The sequence below is a fragment of the Eptatretus burgeri genome, chromosome 3, assembly GCF_056783735.1.
Source record: "Eptatretus burgeri isolate ZD-2024b chromosome 3, Ebu_testis_v1, whole genome shotgun sequence".
Lineage (NCBI taxonomy): Eukaryota > Metazoa > Chordata > Myxini > Myxiniformes > Myxinidae > Eptatretus > Eptatretus burgeri.
This window is the reverse complement of record NC_140963.1, coordinates 84,466,273-84,487,699: the sequence shown is the minus strand read 5'-3', so window position 1 is coordinate 84,487,699 and position 21,427 is coordinate 84,466,273. Positions and strand designations below refer to the sequence as shown.

The following is a 21,427-nucleotide window of genomic DNA, read 5'->3' as shown; positions in this document are numbered from 1 at the left end:
AAAAGTGATTCTTCACCATTGAGAGACAGGGCCAAAAACGCTATAGTACTGTATAGCATGATATTTCAAAAATGTATCGGGACCGATATGTTCTTGTGGATCAGGCATTACGTTGCAGAGGTATGCGCTGCACTGAGTGCCCTTCTAGTTTCTAAGTGTCTTTCAAGGCTCCTGGAGGAGTTTGTAGTTAGTTATACAGCATTATTCCTTTGTGTAAGGTAAAGACATTGTAGTGTACTTTTTATGAATTTCGAATACAAGGAGATCTTTGTGGTTGGACAATAGACGAGTCAATGCAAGAAGTAAAATTTATACCTGAAATCCTGCAGCATCAGGGGTTGTGGGCTCAGATGGGAACACAAAATATGTTCATTTCCATGATGTGCAGAGAAACAGATCAGCTTACAGAATCGAGAAAATTCGATCATTTTTCTTTGTTATTTGGTCATTGGTTAATTATTTATACAAGAAGCGATGTGAACATAGAGTCAACCGAATCCAAGGAAGAACGAGAAGGGTACATACTGCTGCCAGGCTGAACAGTTTAAGTTTTGTATCCTAATGATGGGCCGGATCTGCATCCGGACATTAACCAAAATATAATTGGCTCGTTCTTATGATCTAACCAACTAATCCACCAAGTTTTGTCACAATCCATCCACAACTTTTTTAGATATCGTGCTATAAATCGTTTTTGGTGCCATTTCTCAATGGTGAAGAATCAGTTAAAAAAAATTATAGTATTCGGATCTTCACCGAAATCGAATCAATTTAGCCTTGTCACAGACCCAACCTGTCGACCAAGGTTCGTCCTAATCAGTCCATTACGTTTTGAGATATCCTGTTCACAGGCAGGGGTGAAAACATAACCTCCATCCAACTTCAGTAGCAGAGGTAACAATCCAAAGAAGAATGCGTAAAGTCAACCAGGCGCTGTTTGTAAGAAAGAAAAAAGTGAACACCTCCATTAACCCGACTTAACCTAACCCTACCGTCCTACTGGCAGGCTACTGCGTTTCCTTCCCTCCTCTATCTCCTCTTTTCATGTTGCTTCGTTCATTGCCTTCACGATTGTGTCCAAGAGTTGCCCTTAATGTCAGCCATACCCTGTCACCTTGTTATTCCATGAACACAGATCTTGTGGAGAGAGATAGAGATGGATGGATGCAGATTTTTTTAAATACGCATGATCAATAATTTTACATTCATGTCTGCATCCGATTCTTTAATTCCATCATTACTTCTCGGAATGAAATTGATACTCGGCACATATAATATATAAATGGGTTCACACTTCAGGCAACGGTTTCAGTTCTACTTTCATTTTCTATTCGACACAAATGTTCCCATCGTTCAGTTTGCCACTGAAATTCATCAAATGAATTTGAGGCAAAGAAGAAGCTTCAAAGGGGGGGGGGGGGAAGTTTTGTGCACTTACTTGCAAATGCACTGTTTCTAAATAAAACGTGAGAGAGCGCATCGTTTTCATTTGGGGGGGGGGGGTGGGGGACAAAGTACATCGTTTTGAACAACAGTGCAAATGGTGCGTGTTTGAGGGACCGTGGTGCGGACGACGTGCGCCCCGACGAGACGTCAAGGCCCGTTCTCGTCTCTCGCCTCCATGTTACACTTTGCTGTATCGGCACCTGTCGCGCTCCGGCGAGCGCTCAGGTGCTGCGAGTCCCAGGTCACGTCCCCGAGGCGAAACGGGCGTCCGTGGCGAAATTACAGTGGGGACAAGTCCGTTCGGATTCCCAGGGGACTGTGCACACGATCTACCCACGCGCCGTTGTGCGAAGGTCTTTTGCCTCCTCGATGCGGTTACGGAAGACTTGGTGAGAAAATGCTCGCTAAGCGCGACAGCCAGCTGGCTAAAGGAACCTGATGCGGGTCCGTGGAGACCCGACGCCTCTCTTGCCGCTAACTTACCGTATCAAGCGGCTCAACCGGGTCCGCCTGTTCCGGAGGGAAGTGCACGAGTTGTTGGCAAACTGGCGCCCCGGAGAGACGGCGATGGTGCCGAGGCGTGCGGAAAGTGCCGCCTCACTGGCTGGCAGCGCCGCGGGCCATGGCACAATCGAGCGCACGCGGTGGAATGGGACGAGAAGGAGGAGGAGGTGGAATGTCGAGGAGACGATTCGGACGGAGCGCACTCCGCGTGCCCCGGGGCGGACGCGCGGACTCGGCGCTCCAGAGACTTGCAACGGGAGCTTCGTCAGCGTGGGAAGCGCGTTTCGGGTGCGTGCGCGTCCCCCACGGCCGCGCACGCACCCGCCGACACCGATTTTAATGATGATGATAATGATTATGATAATGATGGAACCTGATGGCTATACGTTTCGGAGCCAAGCTTGTGCCTTCGGGCAAGACCGCAGCTCGGAAAGATCGTTTCGGGGCTGTTTAGGGGGGGCGAGGGGACTTTTAAAGGGGGCTAATCTTCCGCGCTCCTGACTCGAGAGAAAAAGGCAAAAGTACGGAGTGAAAGCACGAAAAGGCAGAATCAGCGCTTCGCGCGTGCCAGCGCGTCTTAATGGCGCACACACTCAAGCGGAACCTGCGCGGAACTGCGGCGCGGATCGTAAACAATGGTGGCTCGAGGGGAATCTACCGCCACGGACTCTGTCAGGTTAACTACACGATGGACGGAAAAGCTGAATTGTTTTGCAGCAGTGGGAAGGAGGGCTCCATGTCTGCGTATGGCAATTGTTCGAGTTTTGAATTTTTCTCTCGGGTTCTTGTGTATTCACAACGCGGTGCATTAAACGCAAATATGTTTAAAAAGCAACGTGTCCTCACACGTTTTGGTCTGTATATCCATTTCAGATGCAATATAAAATAAAGTGCTTCGTACGTTTTATGCAGTGCTGTCCAACTGCTTAGATCAGACAATCGGAAGGAAAAAGAAAATGCGAAAACACGAGCTTTTAATGCGCATTTTACGAGTCGGACCGAGTGCACACAAAACAAATGTAGCAGGTACCTGACGCAGAGCCTCGAGAGTCCGATCAAACTTCGGACAATTTTACACACCCTCGACTTTTCAAGCTTCACACGTGTGACGTTTACAAATGACGTACATTTGGGCTTTCATCGCCGCTGCACCTGCGATACGCTGCACTTTCGGCTCATCGCGCTCTTGCATGACGTACATATGGTTCCTGCTTCTGCAGCTGCTTAAGACAGGTTCGTCAACGAAAGTATAAACTCAACTCATATTGTACATCCAAGTGCAGTATACGCGCTTTCACTGCAAGTTGTTTCAAAACGTTCATACGTTCGCAAACAATATTTAAAATACATGCAAATGCATAAAATAGAGGACGAATTGGTACTCTGCATAGGAAGCAACAATTGGAATAAATAAGGGGCTAAAAGTTATGATCATTTGTACAGTTAACGATAATATAGTTAACTCACTGTAATTATAGAGTTAACCGTACGATGAGATGACAATGTGCCAAGTTGGTAAGTTTCCGTGAATCTTCCTGTTTTAATGAAGCGATCCCGGGGCGAATGCGCCGCGCATGTCGGGCGAGGGCGGGTAGAAGACTCCAAACTTGCGGCTCTTTGTTCTTGTGAAGCTAAGCGGGGCAGACAATCCATTCCCTTGGGAACTATTTCATAAGGAAGCAAATTTCTCTTATTAATTTCCAAAACTTTGACAACACATCGACAAAAAGTTTGCGCAACACATCGCCGTGGCATTAATTTTTATGATTTAAAAAAAAAACCCAAAAACTTATGACCTCCCTTTTGTCACATGGAGATGTACAAAATACCTGCGCTAATTCCGTTATTTCTTACATACGCATATAAAAATAAAAACGAAATAAACATTCACAATGTCCCTTGGCTTGGTCGTCCGATGTCGCGAGTAAACGTGCACAGTTTTTGGTTTGTTTATTGGCTCGCTTGTCCCCGAATGGATGCGGGAGAGACTATTGTATAATTGATCTGTGTCAGTGAGTGTGTGAGTCCGCATGCAGATTTACTTTAATATAGATTGTTGATTCTCTTATCCACTGTAATCTATATTCCAGCAAGGCTCTGCATTGCTAAATCATGCTCAGTCTTGTTTTAACATCTAATCATGCATGAATACAGGAGAGCATAATATAGCTCGTATATTAAGCGCGAATGAGCTTGCTCAGGAGAAAAAAAAAAGTACAAAGGCAAAAAAAATTTCAAAAATACAACACAAAAAACAACTCCTGCAATATTTTTGCACAAACAAATGAAATGAAATGAAACACGCAGGTATATATTGCTTCTGCGCAAATCGCTGCCTCGTTCCATGGTGCAGTTTACAGCTGCAGGTGGCCGGGTTTAATGAAGTTCAAACACCTTGCATGAAGTCTCCTAATTAGGCCCTCAAAACTCATGGAACAATTTCTGTGCGAAGTGTAAATGCACGCCGAGCACGTGGCGGGCGCGTGGAAACCTGAAGGGCGTTTAAAAAGTTTGTGCGCAATAAATATAATGAGAATTTTACATTATACACCGCAGTGCCTGCGGGGTCTCCTCGCGAGCACCAGCGGTGCTTTTGTTCAAAAACCGGTGGAGAATCAATATATACGAGGCATTCGACATAAATTACGAGCAGAAAGCAAAGGCAATATCAGAGGCTGTGTATAATAACAAAGAAGAAATGAGAAAATGCCATGAATGCCATAAAATATAGAGGGAAGTGTTTGTGTAATTTATGTAACAAGTGCACACTGTGTCGTTTACCTATTATATAAACACATGAAACAACCGAGATGATTATTTAATCTTTCTTTATGAAGGTAACACTCTCCCTGAGGAGCTGAAATGCATCATGTTGAAACAGAGAGAACTTGAGTTTTTTGGAATCTGATGTTGCCACTGGTGTGCTAGCATTGCCAGACAGGACGGTCATGGGGTGTGTTCCGCAAGGAAGTGGCTTGCTTACCGCTCATAAAGTGACTAGCTTGTTTCAAAGTTCTCAAACAAGCACTCTAACGAACAAAAATGCTGTCCCGGCCATCGTTTTCAGTTTTACTCGATCATCTTGTGGCAAGAACTTCCCCAACCGAATTGATTGTGTCAGCAGCAGCCACAGAGAGTACTAGGCAGTGGAAAAAAAAGAAAGAAAAGTAAATGGGAATCAGAAGGGGGAGCCCCCACCAAGCTTATTTATGGACCTTTTGCTGTGCATTTTAGGGAGGGGTGGAGGAGTTTTGCATGTTTGTAGATTTTGAAGAATTGCAATGAAAAGTGGAAGTAACAATGAAAGTATGAACTGGGGTGTGTTCCATTACCCATCAGCTTGGTATCCCTTTCCAAGCCAGCCTTTCTGTATCAACCGTTTCAATGGAATGTTTGCTTGAGTGCTTAAGCCACTTGGCAAGCGCTCTAGAAGCTGATTGGTACTGGACCTCACCCCAGGGGTATGATGGACGATGAAGGATGAAAATCCTTTATCGGTGATGCATTTAAAGATTTGAATTTACAATTGGGATTACATATGGTTAAAAGACATAGTCTACATTTTTTTTACAGTAAAAATCAATCACATAGTTTACAGTTAAAACACTAATTTACATCCTCTGACAGTTTTCATGGCTGGTTCATTGTATCATGGATTATGCAAGCTGTAGAAATTAAACAAATGTTGCAAATGCACAATATGCTGGATGATTTTGACTTCTTCCACCTGGCCTTTCTGACAAAGCCAACACACCCATAAGGCACTTTGTAGAAATTCCTGATGGAATTTTCTTCATTCAAATACACATTTTTGGATGGAATTTTTCACATGCCAATATACTTTTCTGTTGGAATTTTCCACATGCAAATACACTTTTCTGATGGAAATTTCTACATGCAAATACACTTTTCTGATGGAATTTTCCACATGCAAATACACTTTTCTGATGGAATTTTCCACATGCAAATACACTTTTCTGATGGAATTTTCCCCATGCAAACACACTTTTTTGATGGAATTTTCCACATGCAAATACACTTTTCTGATGGAATTTTCCACATGCAAATACACTTTTCTGATGGAATTTTCCTCATGCAAATACAATTTTCTGATGGAATTTTCCATGTGCAGATACACTTTTCTGATGGAATTTTCCATGTGCAGATACACTTCTTTGATGGAATTTTCCACATGCAAATACACTTTTCTGATGGAATTTTCCACATTCAAACACACCTTCTCTGATGGAATTTTCCACATTCAAACACACCTTCTCTGATGGAATTTTCCACATGTAAATACACTCATTTTGATGGACGAACACTTCTGATGGAATTTTTCACATGCAAATATACCATTTCTGATGGAAGTTTTTGACGTGCAAATTCACGTTTTCTGATGGAAGTTTTTGACGTGCATATTCACGTTTTCTGACGGAATTTCCCACGTGCAAATACACTTTTCTCATGGAATTTCCCACATTCAAATACACCTTCTCTGAAGGAATTTTTCACATGCAAATACACTCATTTTGATGGACTAACACTTCTGATGGAATTTTTCACATGCAAATACACTCATTTTGATGGACTTACACTTCTGATGGAATGTTCCACATGCAAATACACTTTTCTGATGGAATTTTTCACATGCAAATACAATTTTCTGATGGAATTTTCCATGTGCAGATACACTTTTCTGATGGAATTTTCCATGTGCAGATACACTTCTTTGATGGAATTTTCCACATGCAAATACACTTTTCTGATGGAATTTTCCACATTCAAACACACCTTCTCTGATGGAATTTTCCACATTCAAACACACCTTCTCTGATGGAATTTTTCACATGCAAATACACTCATTTTGATGGACTAACACTTCTGATGGAATTTTTCACATGCAAATACACTCATTTTGATGGACTTACACTTCTGATGGAATGTTCCACATGCAAATACATTTTTCTCAGATAGAATTTTCCACGGGCAAATACACCTTTTCTGATGGAATTTTTCACATGCAAATACATCTTTTCTGATGGAATTTTTCACGTGCAAATACACCTTTTCTGATGGAATTTTTCACATCAAAATACACTTTTTCTGATGGAATTTTCCACATCCAAATACAGCTTTTCTAATGGAATTTTTCACATGCAAATACACTCTTTCTGACGGAATTTTACACATGAAAATGAACTTTTACTGATGGAATTTTCCACAAATACCCCTTTTTCTAATGGAATGTTACACATTCAAATGCACCTTTTCTGAAGGAATTTTCCACATGCAAATACACTCTTTCTGATGGAATTTTCCACACGCACAAACATTTTCTGATGGAATTTTCCACATGCAAATTCACTTTCCTGATGAAATTTTCCACATGCACAAACACTTTCCTGATGAAATTTTCCACATGCAAATACACTTTTCTGATGGAATTTTCCACATACAAATATACTTTTCTGATGGAATTTTCCACATGCAAGTACGCTTTTCTGATGGAATTTTCCACCGCCAAATGACTTCCTCCGGAATTTTTCACCGCCAAATGACTTTTCCTCATGGAATTTTATACATGCAAAATAACTTTCCTGATCGAATTTTCCATTCTTCATGCAAATGATTTTTACTGATGCAAGTGTTTTCCACATCTACATAATAAATTTCCATGCAGAATTTTACACCTTTACAAATAGAACTTTCCACAAGTACGGAATTTCCCACATCCATGAAATTTTAGTGTCATCGCTCACTGATTAAGCACTGCTGTTAGGTTAAGAAACACCACTGCATTGAGGGCAAAGGCCAAGACCCAATGGCCCTGATTGATGAGTGAAATTGGGAAACGAGCTCATGTGATGGATTGCAATTGAGATCGAAGCTGTCTATAGTGGTTTTGACTAAGCCTGTGGTTGTGGTTCCAAACCCCAGTGTCACGTGCTGCTGAAGTCGAAGTCAAAGTGACGTTGCTGGGATGTGTACAACAGTTGGGACAGTGCATGGCGCGAGATTCATTTTGGGAACACGAAGAGAAGCTGAGAAGGTAATTGGGTCCTGGGCAGGGAAATGCAAGCAAGCGTGACCGCCCCAGAGGCCTGATCGCTTTCCCTGCATCTTCCCGCCCACCCCCAACCTTAGTGATGCTATTTTCACCTCGATTTTCTGTGAAAAACTATGTCCACCCAATATGTATGCTTTGCAAGTGAACGGTAAGATCGGTGAGAATGTATTATGTGCTTAAGGACTTGACGAGATCAACCTGACTAGGCATGCACACACACACACACACACACACACACACACACACACACACACACACACACACACACACACACACACACACACACACACACACACACACACACACACACACACACACACACACACACACACACGACGAGGATTGGTGCAGCTGGTTTATAAAAAAAAATCCTCTCATCCCTATAAGAGCGGTCAAACGGTACCAAGAGATGTCACCCTGTGGGGGCAAGGCCTCTTGCAGCCGCCTGGGTGCGAGACGGCTTAAGGGACCGTTCTAAAATTCGACTCTGTTTGCGGCCTTTTGCCGGGAACCCGTAATGGGGCTTACTATAACCCATTCATCTCATCCCCACCCCCATACAATCCTGCTCTCCGTCTTGCCTTGACCCTCTCTGCTATCCCCATGCGTCCATCCTTCACGCCTTTACATTTTCAACCCTCAAGCAAAACCACCAGGTCTAAGGTCAGTCGGAGTCCCTTGACATCACAGGTTCTCTGTTTCCCTCCTTCCATTCCACTCTTCTACTTCTAGTTTCCTCGTGGGTTTTCAATCTATGACACCACTACCCCTCCCCCGCACAAGTGCTGAGTGTGTGCTCAATAAATTAGTTGTCTGCATCATCGTCGTTGTGGCATGACTCAACATTTGTAAGGTCCACTGGGTTTGCTTCACTCACACTTGCACAGTAGTGTCGTGGCGTCACGTGGTGAGAATGACATCGATTCGAATAATTTTTCATCACCACCGATATTATCATCCCCGTTTAATCCGAGCTTCAAAGCAGAATCTTCAAAGTCCAAGCAACCAAAGAAGGCAGTCCAACGATCTTCCTTCTCTATTCCTGGGAGATCATGCGTGCATGGTGGGGTTCGATGAGTGGTGACTCCAACCACTCACCGCCACAGTTCTAATTCGTATTCATTCACAGAATGGATGGCTTCCTTTCCCTATTAAAAGCATTCAATGTGATGTTTTTTTTTTCGCTCTTTACAAATAATCCATTATCTCATTTTAATGTGCGAGTTATCACTATGCAAATGTTCTGTGCGTACACAGCACAACGCCTCGCGTTGTGTACGGCTATTTATTTTATTTTCCTGCAGCATTATTAATGATCAGTTCAAAGCTGTCAATGACGGCGAACTAATTTATTCCTAAAACAAAATGGGATTTCTCGCGGAGTAATTTCGCGAACAATTGAGCGTTAATTTCATTTGCGGCCCGTTCGCTGCTGACACCGGCAGCACGCACACCGCACGGCACCTGCTGCACGAGACTAGGTCGTGACGTCATGACCGTGCGATGACGATCGGGGGCATTCGACGAGGCAGAGGGGCAGGTGGCGACGAGGCAACATCAAGTGCACGGGATTGCGTGCATTTCCTTGGCTGTGCGAAGCCTATTACGAAGTGGGACGCATTTCGCATATATATGTATATATATATATATATATATATATATATATATATATATATATATATATATATATATATATATATATATATATATATATATATATATATATAACGATGTAAGACCCCATTACATACAGTACTGTACTATATACACCATGAGCGCCATCGAAAATGCAGGAATATTTCGCCAATCATTGCCAGCTGCCACGAAGGCACCGTTCGCGCTATATCCAGGAATCTTGTCGGACTGACATCTGCCAGCATGCACAAACCTCATTACAGCGGTATATGCACAAATTTGCGCGGCTCGTCACCGGGCCACCGACATGTCACTGCCATGGCTTCTCGCCAGGCGCGACTTCTGTGCATGTGACGGAGGGGCGAGGGATTTGGAGGATGAGGAGGAGGTGGCGGGGGGAAGAGATGGTTGTCTATAACTCGTAGCCGGGGAGTTTGACCTCGTGATGGTGCTACAGCTTCGGCAACTCAATGCCGAGCTCGAGTCCCGCTGTCTCGCAGTGTCAAAGGACCACAGACGTTGCTTTGAAAGAACGGGGGTGAGGCGATTCGTCGCCGCTCGTGCCTCGGCCCTGACAAACTGTCAGGGGCGACGGGCAATAAGCTCCAAACTTTCCAGTGGGGGCCGCGGCTGCTGAGAGGCTGAGCACGACCGAAGGGACGAGTAAAACGTCCACAGTTTGTATTCATTGTCGGGTCATCGTTCGAAAGCTCTCCCGACATTTTACGCAAAGGCTAAGAACCTGCAACGATCCAGTGTTTCTCTGCGGTTCCATATATTAAGTGGTATACCAACGAGTTGACCAATTGTAAGGCCTCCTCCTGTACCATGTCAGGGGTAAGTACAGTGCATGAGCCCCTACTAATTGAATACGTTGCCTCCTTTAATGGGCGCTACCTCCCGGTGTCAGCGGGACGCTTGGGCGCGCTAATGGCCCGTGGCACTGCGATAATGATCCAGCATGCCACATCCCTCCGCCGGGGCACTCTACGATCCATCAAGGTATCTTTCATCGGTCGTGCCAGTCAGGCATCCGGATGTCGCTCCGAAAAGGGCGCGTTTCCGATGGAGAGCGTCTTGGGCACTGGACCGTGCACGGACGATGGTCGCCGAGAGGTGGGTCACGAGCACGACTGTGGGGAAGAAAGGGCTCGAGGGTCCCACACGCACCAAACACGTGACCCATCAGACTGACCACGGAGGCCTTGATCCGTCCAGGTGTAGCATTGTGACCGAGCCTGAAGATTGATGCCTCTCTCGAATTTACACGGCCTTGGTTGCCTCGGCCGTTCCTTAGCCGTTGACGCTAAATGAAGCGGAAGAAGCGTCAATTTTTTTATTGCACTCATTAATATCAATTTGCATACAGATGTTGCTTACGGAACTGACCGCTCTCCCAACCTGTACCCCCCCCCTCCCTGACTGTCGCCTCCATTTTTTTTTGTGACGGTGATTAAATTAGCCGTCACTCGCCTGCGTCTACCTGATCAAGAAATACCACGAGTGTGTGATATGTGGACCAGGAATCAAAAAATAAATAAACACCACGTGACAGCACGATTGGCGATTTTGTGTGCAATGTGTTCCAACCCCCAAACCTTTGCTTGGAATAGCATGAGGTCGAATCCTTAAAATGCACGTAGTGATGGGGTAAGGGGTCGCGCTCCCCTCCCCCAACCTAACGGCGGAATGACCCCACACCGCACCACGAGCTCATTGGCTTTGTAATGCTATCCCATGTCCTAAACCCACTGACTCAATAATGCTCCCTCCCCCAAACCCAATGCTATAATCCAGCTATGTCCCTCCTCAAACAATTTACTTAATGATGCTATCCTTCCCCAACCCAACGGCCTAGTAACACTACCCTTTCCCAACTTAATGGCCTAGTAATGCCCCTCCCCTCAATCCACTCTCCTAGTAATGCTTGCCACTCTGCAACCCACTGGCCAAGTAACACGATCCCCCCCTCCCCCCACCACGACCCACCGGCCTATTAACATAACCCACGCAATCCACCAGCCTCGTAACATTATGCCTCCTCCCGACCTACCGGCCTTGTAATTGTAATGCACTACTGTATGTGGCATGATGGAGCCAGCATGAGGACTGCTTAGAGGTAGCGCATTCCCCTTTGAGCTGCCAGGGTTCGATTCCCAACCTGACTATAAACTGTCGGATTGGTGCACCGCAGGCAGGACAATTGCATCGATGAGTCTCACGTCCTTCAGAGAGACTTTAAGCTTGGTGTTCCATCAGCCAACATAACCTATTGGACCTCAAATATCTCACTGTACCTTTTCTAAAAGAGTTCGCCATTATGTACCGGTACCTGTCCAGATTCCAAATTTGTACCTTGATTACCTTTGAGAAGAGCAATGGCAAACCATCCAGTGTATTCTGGGCCAGTGACTGTTTCTGGAGGGTGTGTGTGTGTATATATATATATATATATATATATATATATATATATATATATATATATATATATATATATATATATATATATATATATATATATATATATATATATATATATGCCGATTGTCTATTATGCCTGGTGAAGCCGGGGAAACGTTGTCTTGAGACCGGGTCTGCTCTCGCTTCTTTGCTCAAAATAGCGGAGTCGATAGAGTTTTTACTTTTGGTTGTAAGGGCCTCCTTCTTCTTTAAAAATGTGTCATCCTAATCGCCCCAATCTTATACAATATATTTACAATGTATATATATATATATATATATATATATATATATATATATATATATATATATATATATATATATATATATATATATATATATACACATATGTATATATATACAAATACATATATACATACACACACATATATATATATATATATATGTATATATATATATATATATATATATATATATATATATATATATATATATATATATATATATATGTATATATATATATACACATATGTATATATATATATATATACAAATACATATATACATACACACACACATATATATATATATATATATATATATATATATATATATATATATATATACATATATATACATATATATACAAATACATATATATACATATCTACACATATATATATATATATATATATATATATATATATATATATATATATATATATATATACATATACAAAGACATTTATATACATATACATATATACATACCAACCGGGAGGCGACATGGGTGGTCGCTATATAATTGCATACTAGTCATACAGTTTTTGACGGATCGGGCTGAAATTTTTTGACAGAGGTTGACTATAGTGCGCATAAAAGCGCGGAAGCCGATTTTTGATTTTCGAAAAAAAAAAATTTTTTCGGATTTTTTTCAAAAAATTCAAAGTCAACGGTGGCGACCATAGCAACGGTGCTCAAAAGCATACAACTACATCGTGGTATGAACCTACCAGTCAAGTTTCATCAAAATCGGTTGACTCCTCTGGCCTCCAGAGCTGACCATTACATACAAACATACAGACAGACAAAACCTGGGAATAACGGTAGTCTCGTGACCACCCAATATATATATATATATATATATATATATATATATATATATATATATATATATATATATATATATATATATATATATACATATATGTTTTTCACACATGCTCGCGGGGTGTGCTTCCACATTGTTAGCAATAACGAACCATGTTTCCCCATTTCTCGGGTCACTCACCTGCATATATTTTTTCATTTTTTTTTTCATTTATTTATATTTTCATATATGGACGCTTTCCGATGGTTCTGATATTTTTATCCTGGTGTATCAGCTTTGATGTCCAACGGCATGCCAAATCATTGTGCTTCACCATTGCCTCAGGTTGCTCACCGATATTTATTTCTTTTCATTTATTTATTTTCATTTATTTATATTTTCACTTACAGATGCTTTCTGAATGTTCTGTGATTTTTTTTTCTGGTGTATCGGCTTCGATATCCGTTGGCACACCAAATTAGCATGCTTCCCCATTATCTCGGGTCACTCACCCTCATTAATTATTTTCATATTTTTTTTCATTTATTTATATTTTCATTTACGGACGCATTTCGATGGTTCTATGATTTTTATTTTTTCTGCCGTATTGGCTTCGATGTCCATCGGCACACAGAATTATCGTCCGTCCCCATTGTCTCAGGTCGCCCACCTGCATTTTTTTCATTTATTTTTATTCTTTTATTATTCTCATTTTTTTATATTTTCACTAAAGGATGCTTTCCAATGGTTCTTTGATTTTTCCAGGTGTATCGTCTTCGATGTCCGTCGGCACGCGAAATTACAGCTTTCTACGTCACCCCGGAGGTACCGAACATTAATGTCAGTGAGTCACTCAGTGAGTGATTCGAATGAGCTTTATGTATTAGAAGATATGGGCTAGTGTTTTGTAAGTTTAACAAAAGATAAGTAAACTACGTATTTTGTAAATGTAATGTACCATTCCAGCAATTTTACACCACCTCTCCATCAGCCAAGCATGGTCACATGGTCACACCCTTCATGTTACTCCATCTCGTCATGATGATGTAGCACACACACGTCACGTGGGACTAAACTGTCCACTTGGGACAATAGACAGCGGGTGCAGCAAAAAGAAACCCCCATGCAGCAAGAGAGGTTTCCATGAGGAGTGGTTGGGAAAGCAGGAAAGAGCATACCAACTGATTGCACACCACAGTACTCTCTCATTGTGCTTCCCGATGGGTATCGCCAATTGTTTTTAACCACAAGGTACTTGTGTTTTTACCGTGGATACTCATAAGGACCGTATTGCCGCCAAATTGTCCCATGTAGTAACCTGTAGTGTAATGTAATGTACGTTTGTGTACATTCGATTTGTACATCGTATGAGTACACCCGAACCGAACATGGCATTCTATCTCCCCACCCCCACCCCTACCCCTGTGCCCTTGCGCCTCATAAATGCATGGCCCTGGAAAGGCCGGCCCTTAATGCCTCGACGGCTCGTAACGCACTAACGCCGCGCTTGGCAAACTCTCAGCCGTTTCTCGGAAAGGATCCTGGGCTGGCGGGAAACGGGGGAAGGGGCGAGGGATCTCGTTCAAGGGAGGGGTAGTGGGAGCCCTGGACCAGAGAGTGATTGAAAAATCAAAAGCTCGCCCCCACCCACCCTTACCCACATCCTCCTCTGCCTCAAGCACCCTTGGGAGCTTGTCTGAAGCGCCGGCCTGGCAGCCATAGTCCGTGGATGACCTTCCGCTGGCGGACATCGCTGGCCCCAGGAGGGTGCCCTGCCAGGCCTGACGGGCACCAAGTGGAGGTTGGTAGTAGACAAGGGTATGAGGAAATGGTGGGTCTCAGAAGTAGGAGGATGCTTGGGTTTCTCGTGTTGGGAGGGATGAATTATATCGAGGGAAGCGCAATGGTGGGAACAGGCTGTGAGAGAGTGGGTGCGACGGGAGGATTAGGAAGGTGGGGGTGGAGGAGGTAGAGGTGAGGGTGGGGGCTTGATCATAAGGGAAATTATGGCGAGAGATTGTGAGAGAGCAGAGATGGGTGGGAGTAAGAGGATGGGGGTGCCGCCTGGAGAAGAAATTGTTTTGTGCTATTTCCAGGTGCGGTCTATGGGTCTCCGTGTCGAGATAAGGTGCGTGGGTGGAAAGTCGAGTCGACATCAGGGCATTAACATAAGAAATAGGTTTCAGGCGAACATTCCCGTGGGTTGTTTTTCTCGCTCACTCTGACCTCGGGCCCTTCGTTTCACAAAAGACGTTTCATTTTGAGGAGAATTTTGAACTTTTATTTAGACGGGAACGCACAAAGCAAATCTGTGAACGACACGAGAAAAAGGGTGGAACATCCATGTGCTCGACGGGCCGTGCGTTGTGATGACACCGCGGGGAGGATGCGAGATCGTCTCCCCCCCCCCCCCCGGGGCGCGTCTTCTTTTCAACACTCCCCCCCTTCAAATGATGTATTGTTGCTGTCCCTGTCTATGATTAATTACGTGTGTGTGTGTGTGTGTGTGTGTGTGTGTGTGTGTGTGTGTGTGTGTGTGTGTGTGTGTGTGTGTGTGTGTTTGTGTGTGTGTGTGTGTGTGTGTGTGTGTGTGTGTGTGTGTGTGCGCGCGTTTACTGACAGAATAGCCTACACTCGCCTCTGAGCTGTCGAACCTGGGTTCGAATCTTGACCGAGTTATAAACATCTCGGTGTTTCCCATGCAGGTGGAGGCATCCATGTGCACGTCGTCAATCAAATGGAAGTTTAGCCAGAGGACCCGTCCACTAGTGGACATAAAATATCCATGGTGTCTTTCGTAAAGAGTAGGTGAGTTATTGCCGGTACCCAGAACGAATTACAAATTTCTGCCGACTGACTACCGGGAAGGCAAATGCAAACCTTTTACTCGACACCCAGTGGAATCAATCAGCAGAACTAAAACACCCGGCCGAACCAAACCACCCGGCAGAACCCTTGCCAAGAGCCATGCATAACCCATGCCAAACCTCCGCTGCACTGACGCTCAGTAAAGGGTATGGTACATTGATGATGATGATCGGGTGTGTTTGTGTGTGTGTATGTGTTTTTGTATGTTAGTGTAGGTTTTTGTTTGTGTTTGTGTGTGTTTTGTGTGATTATATTTGTGTGTGTTTTTGTGATTATTGGTTCACGAGCGCCAGCCAGCGTGACCACTATATTTGTTATGTCTGTGTGTCTGTCTGTGTGTCTGTGTGTCTGTCTGTCCAGAGCATAACTCCATGCACTTTAATCCGATCTTGATGAAACTTGGTTATGTGTTCTATATCAATGTCTAGTTGTGTTTTCCTGGATGAGGGTGTGCTACGCCCATTGTGGGTGGAGCCACGCCCAAAAAATAGCCATTTTTAGGGGGTAGTCGAATTAAAAATCTATCTTCTCATCGGGAATTGACTGAATGGAATGGGTTCTTCGGTATTTGAATAGCAAAAAATGAATTATCTAAAACTTGTCATTGTCCGATTTTTCATTTTCGTCCCAAGGTCAAGGTCACAAGGTCAAAAACTTAGAAAATTGCGAATTTTGACATAAAAATCATACGACCGCCCAAACTTTGAGAGCTGGGATGACAATATTTTTATGCATAATCTTGAGATCATTCCCCACCTAAATTCTTGAAACCATTTTTCTCTATCTTGAACACCTTGCCCGTGGCGCCCCCTTCAAGTTTCTTTTTATGCCGATTTCATCAAAGTATGGATAATCCGAGGAATGCGAAATGCCATATAGCCTATATGACGTTATATTGTTCCTGGAATGTTCCGGAGGAAGTTTTGCACCAAAGGTCATAATCCTTGACCTTTGACCTTTAAAGGCCACAAAGGTCAAATTTTCAAAGTTGTGGGAATCAAACCGGGTTTTCGACCTTCTTCGACGAACTAACTCCAATAAGCTATAGCACGTATCCTGTTTCCTTATTTTAATGTCCACAACATTGTTTTGTGAGCTTTAAAGGTTATGCAAAGGTCAAATTTTGAAAGTTGTTGAACGAAACCGGGTTTTCGTCATTTTGCAGCTAAATAACCTGTCACTCGTACCACATCATGTTGAGCAATTTTATAACTTGGTCAAACATTATCACATTGTCTCATCCTTGACTTCTGGAACAATCTACATCGTCAAATACCGCTCGTGAACCATCGTCGTCTTCAGACTTGTATGTGATTATATTTGTGTGTTTTAGTGTGATTGTATGTGTGTATTTATGTGTTTGTGTATGCTTTTGTTTGTGTATGTGTGTGTTTGTGTATTTTTTGTGTGATTATTTTTGTGCGTTTTTGTGTGATTGTATGTGTGTATTCGTGTGATTGTATGTGCGTATTTATGTTTGTGAATGTTTTTGTTTGTGTGATTATATTTGTGTTTGTGTTAGTGTATTTTTTGTGTATGTGTGTGTTTTTGTTTGTGTACATATGTGTTTTTGTGTGATTGTATGTGTATTTTTGTGGTTGTGAATGTTTTTGTTTGTGTACGTGTGTTATTCTTTGTGTATGTGTGTGTTTTTCTTTGTGTATGTGTTTTTGTGTTAGTGTAGTTTTTTGTTTGTGTATGTATTTTTGTTTGATTATATTTGGATGTTTGTGTGTTAGTGCATTTTTTGTGTGTTCGTGTATGTTTTTGTTTTTGTATATGTGTGTTTTTGTTTGTTTACATATGTGTTTTTGTGTGATTGTATGTGTGTGTTTTTGTTGGTGTATTTGTGTGTTAGTCTATATCATAATTTGATTATATTTGTTTTTGTGTGACTGAATATGTGTGGTTGTTTCTGTGTAATTATATTTGTGTGATTATTTTCATGTGTTTCTATTTATGTGCTTTTGTGTGATTATTTTTGTGTTTTTTTTGTGATTTTAATTGTGTTTTGTGTGATTATATTGTGGCCAAGCAAATACCACCTGTCACTTCACTGATGGGAATACTACGGCGGGGGGTTGGGGGTAGAGAGAGAGAGAGAGAGAGAGAGAGAGAGAGAGAGAGAGAGAGAGAGAGAGAGAGAGAGAGAGAGAGAGAGAGAGAGAGAGAGAGGTATAGAGAGAGATATATATATATATATATATATATATATATATATATATATATATATATATATATATATATATATATATATATATATATATATCTCGAGATATCTGGGAGGAGGCCACTGCACTGTATTTGGGTATTTGGAGGGGCTAGAGCGAGGATGGGACAAAGAGCGTAGGAATTTTGCAAGGAGAATATGGTATGCTTTATGAACAACACACACACACACACACACACACACACACACACACACACACACACACACACACACACACACACACACACACACACACACACACACACACACACACACACACACACACACACACGATATATATTCGTGCTTGGCCGATATAAGCAATTTTTCTGTAATTGGCTGATTTGAGTCTGTGTGATTACAAACTCCAGTATATACTGTGTGCAACCAAAAACCTTGAGTTAGCTTTAACCCTTGTTTCGGGCGAATTTCAATAAACAAATAAATAACAATGTTGCATTGTCGACGTTTCAAGGAGAAGTGTTTGAGCATTATTTGTTATAATCATCTGCCAATCGTTGTGTGATGGGTGGAAAAAATTTAGCTCTGTAATTTAGTCAACATGTTAATATGGCAAACTCTTTGGAAAACGGGTGTTATCAAATTTATTTTGCTTTAAAACTCACAAAGACAAACCACATAACCTTTCTAAAGCACAACCGATTCATATAAAAGTTAACAATTCCTTTAGAAACAGCCGCGAGGACAAAGGGAGGACATTGCTGAGGGTAAAAGTTGAAATCTCTACCATGGGGCCACACACCATGGGATTGGGTATGAGTTCAGACTGCACACACGCGAGTCACACGCACCACACACACATAACCAAGCATGCACGCACACATGCCCGTGAAGAGTCCCTTTTCAAATCCAAAACTACCCATTTATACCACATCCTTGTGAGCTGTCTACGTAACTCTTCGTGCTTCATGTGTTTTGTGTGATTGTATTTGTGTTAGCATGTGCTTTTGTATGGTTGCTTTTGTGTTATTTTGTGTGCTTTTGTGCGGTTTTATTTGTTTTTGTTTGTGTGTGTTTTTGTTTGTGTATGTGTGTTTTTGTGTGACTGTATTCATATGTTTTTGTGTGTTCGTGTATGTTTTTGTTTTTGAATCTGTGTGTTTTTGTGTGATTGTATATGTATTTTTGTGTTAGTGTATGTTTTTGTTTGAGTACATGTGTGTTTTTGTTTGTGTATGTGTGTATTTGTGTGTTTGTGTATGTTTTTGTTTGTGTATGTGTGTTTTTGTGTAATTATATTGTGTGTTTGTTTGTGTGTTCGTGTGTTTTTGTTTGCGAATCTGTTTTTGTTTGTTTATGTGTGTGTTTTTGTATTATTGTATTGTGTGTTTTTGTGTGGTTATTGTTGTGTATTTTTGTATGATTGTATGTTTCTTTGGATGTTGGTGTATGTTTTTGTGTGATTATATATGTGTCAGTGTATATCATTGTGTGATAAAACTTGTGTATTTTTGTGTGATTATAGTTGTATGTTTTTGTGTGTTTGTATGTGTGTATTTGTGTTCTTGTATATTTTTGCTTGTGCACGTTTTGGTTTTTTACGTGTGTTTTTACATGATTGTATGTGTGGTTTTGTGTGATTATATTTGTGTGTTTTGTGTGATCGTATGTGTGTATTTGTTTGTGTATGTGTGTTCTTGTGTGATTGTATTTGTGTGTTTTTGTTTGACTATATTTGTGCCTTTTCACTTGTCTATGTGTGTTTTGTGTTATATTTGTGTATTTGTGTGTGTGCTTTTGTGTGATTTTATTTGTGTATGCGTGTTTTTGTGTGATTATATTTGTGTATGTGTGTTCTTGTGTTATATTTGTGTATTTGTGTGTTTTGTGTGATTATATTTGTTTTTAATGATGTATGTGTGTGTTTTTGTGTGATTATATTTGTTTTTAATGATGTATGTGTGTGTTTTTGTGTCATTATAGTTGTGTGTTTTGTTTATGTATGTGTTTTTGTGTGTGATGAAATTTGTGTATTTCATTGTGTATGTGTGCGTATGTGTGATTATATTTGTGTGTTTTTGTTTGTGTATATGTGTGTTTTGTGTGATTATATTTGTGTTTTTGTTTGATTATATTTGTGTGTTTTTGTTTGTGTATGTGTGTTTTTTGTGTGATTATATTTGTGTGTTTTTGTTTGTGTATGTGTGTGATTTGTGTGTTTTTGTTTTGTTTGTGTATGTGTGTTTTTGTGTGATTATATTTGTGTATGTGTGTGTTTTTGTGGGTTTTTTGTGTACATGTGTTTTTTTGTGATTTTATTTGTGTATTTGTGTTTTATGTGATTATATTTGTATATATTTGTGCGATTATATTTGTGTTTTCGTTTGTGTATGTGTGTGTTTTTGTGTGATTATATTTGTGTTTTTGTTTGTGTACGTGTGTGTTTTTGTTTGTGTATATGTTTTTTTGTCTGATTATATTTGTATTTATGTGTTTTGTGTGATTATATTTGTGTGTTTTTGTTATGTTTGTGTTTTTGTGTGATTATATTTGTGTATTTGTGTGGTTGTGTGTGATAATATCTGTGTAGTTGTGTGTGATTGTATGTGTATGTTTGTGTGTGATTATATTTGTTTTGTGTAATTCTATGTGTATTTGTTTGTGATTATATTTGTGTATTTTTGTGTTTTTGTATTTCTGTGTGATTGCATGACGATATTTGTGTTCTTGTATTTGTACATTTTTGTGTGATTGTAATTGTGTGAATATATTTGTTGTATTTCTGTTTATGTGTTGTAGTTGTGTGATTTTGTGTGATTGTTTTGTGTGGTTGTATTTTTGTGATTTTATATTATTATTTTTGTGTTTTGTGTGATTTTATTGGTGTATTTGTGTGTTTTTGTGATGTTTGTGTTTTTGTGTGATTATATTTGTGTATTTGTGTGTTTATGTGTGACTGTCTGTGTGTGTTTTTGTGTGATAATATCTGTGTAGTTGTGTGTGACTGTCTGTGTGTTTTTTTGTGATTATGTTTGTGTATTTGTGTTTTTAGATCCTCGTGGAGGATGTTACTCACGTTGTTGTTCTTCATCTTCTTCTTGTGGACTTTTTTGTTTCACAGCCTACAGTTTTCATCAAAACTTCCTCAAACTTGGCATATATTATATATATATATATATATATATATATATATATATATATATATATATATATATATATATAT

The 21,427-nt window shown here is 41.0% G+C and overlaps 1 protein-coding gene across 1 annotated transcript in view; it reads left to right on the top strand.

The window, feature by feature from the left end:
- The window catches only part of LOC147030338 (uncharacterized), a 145,331-nt gene that overhangs the window by 2,451 nt on the left and 121,453 nt on the right, over positions 1 to 21,427 (top strand). Inside the window, exons 3-5 of the mRNA XM_085872180.1 lie at positions 1,474 to 2,238; positions 7,891 to 8,002; positions 13,932 to 13,991. Of these exons, the coding sequence (XP_085728306.1) occupies positions 1,474 to 2,238; positions 7,891 to 8,002; positions 13,932 to 13,991 (937 nt within the window). The remainder of the gene's footprint in view (positions 1 to 1,473; positions 2,239 to 7,890; positions 8,003 to 13,931; positions 13,992 to 21,427) is intronic.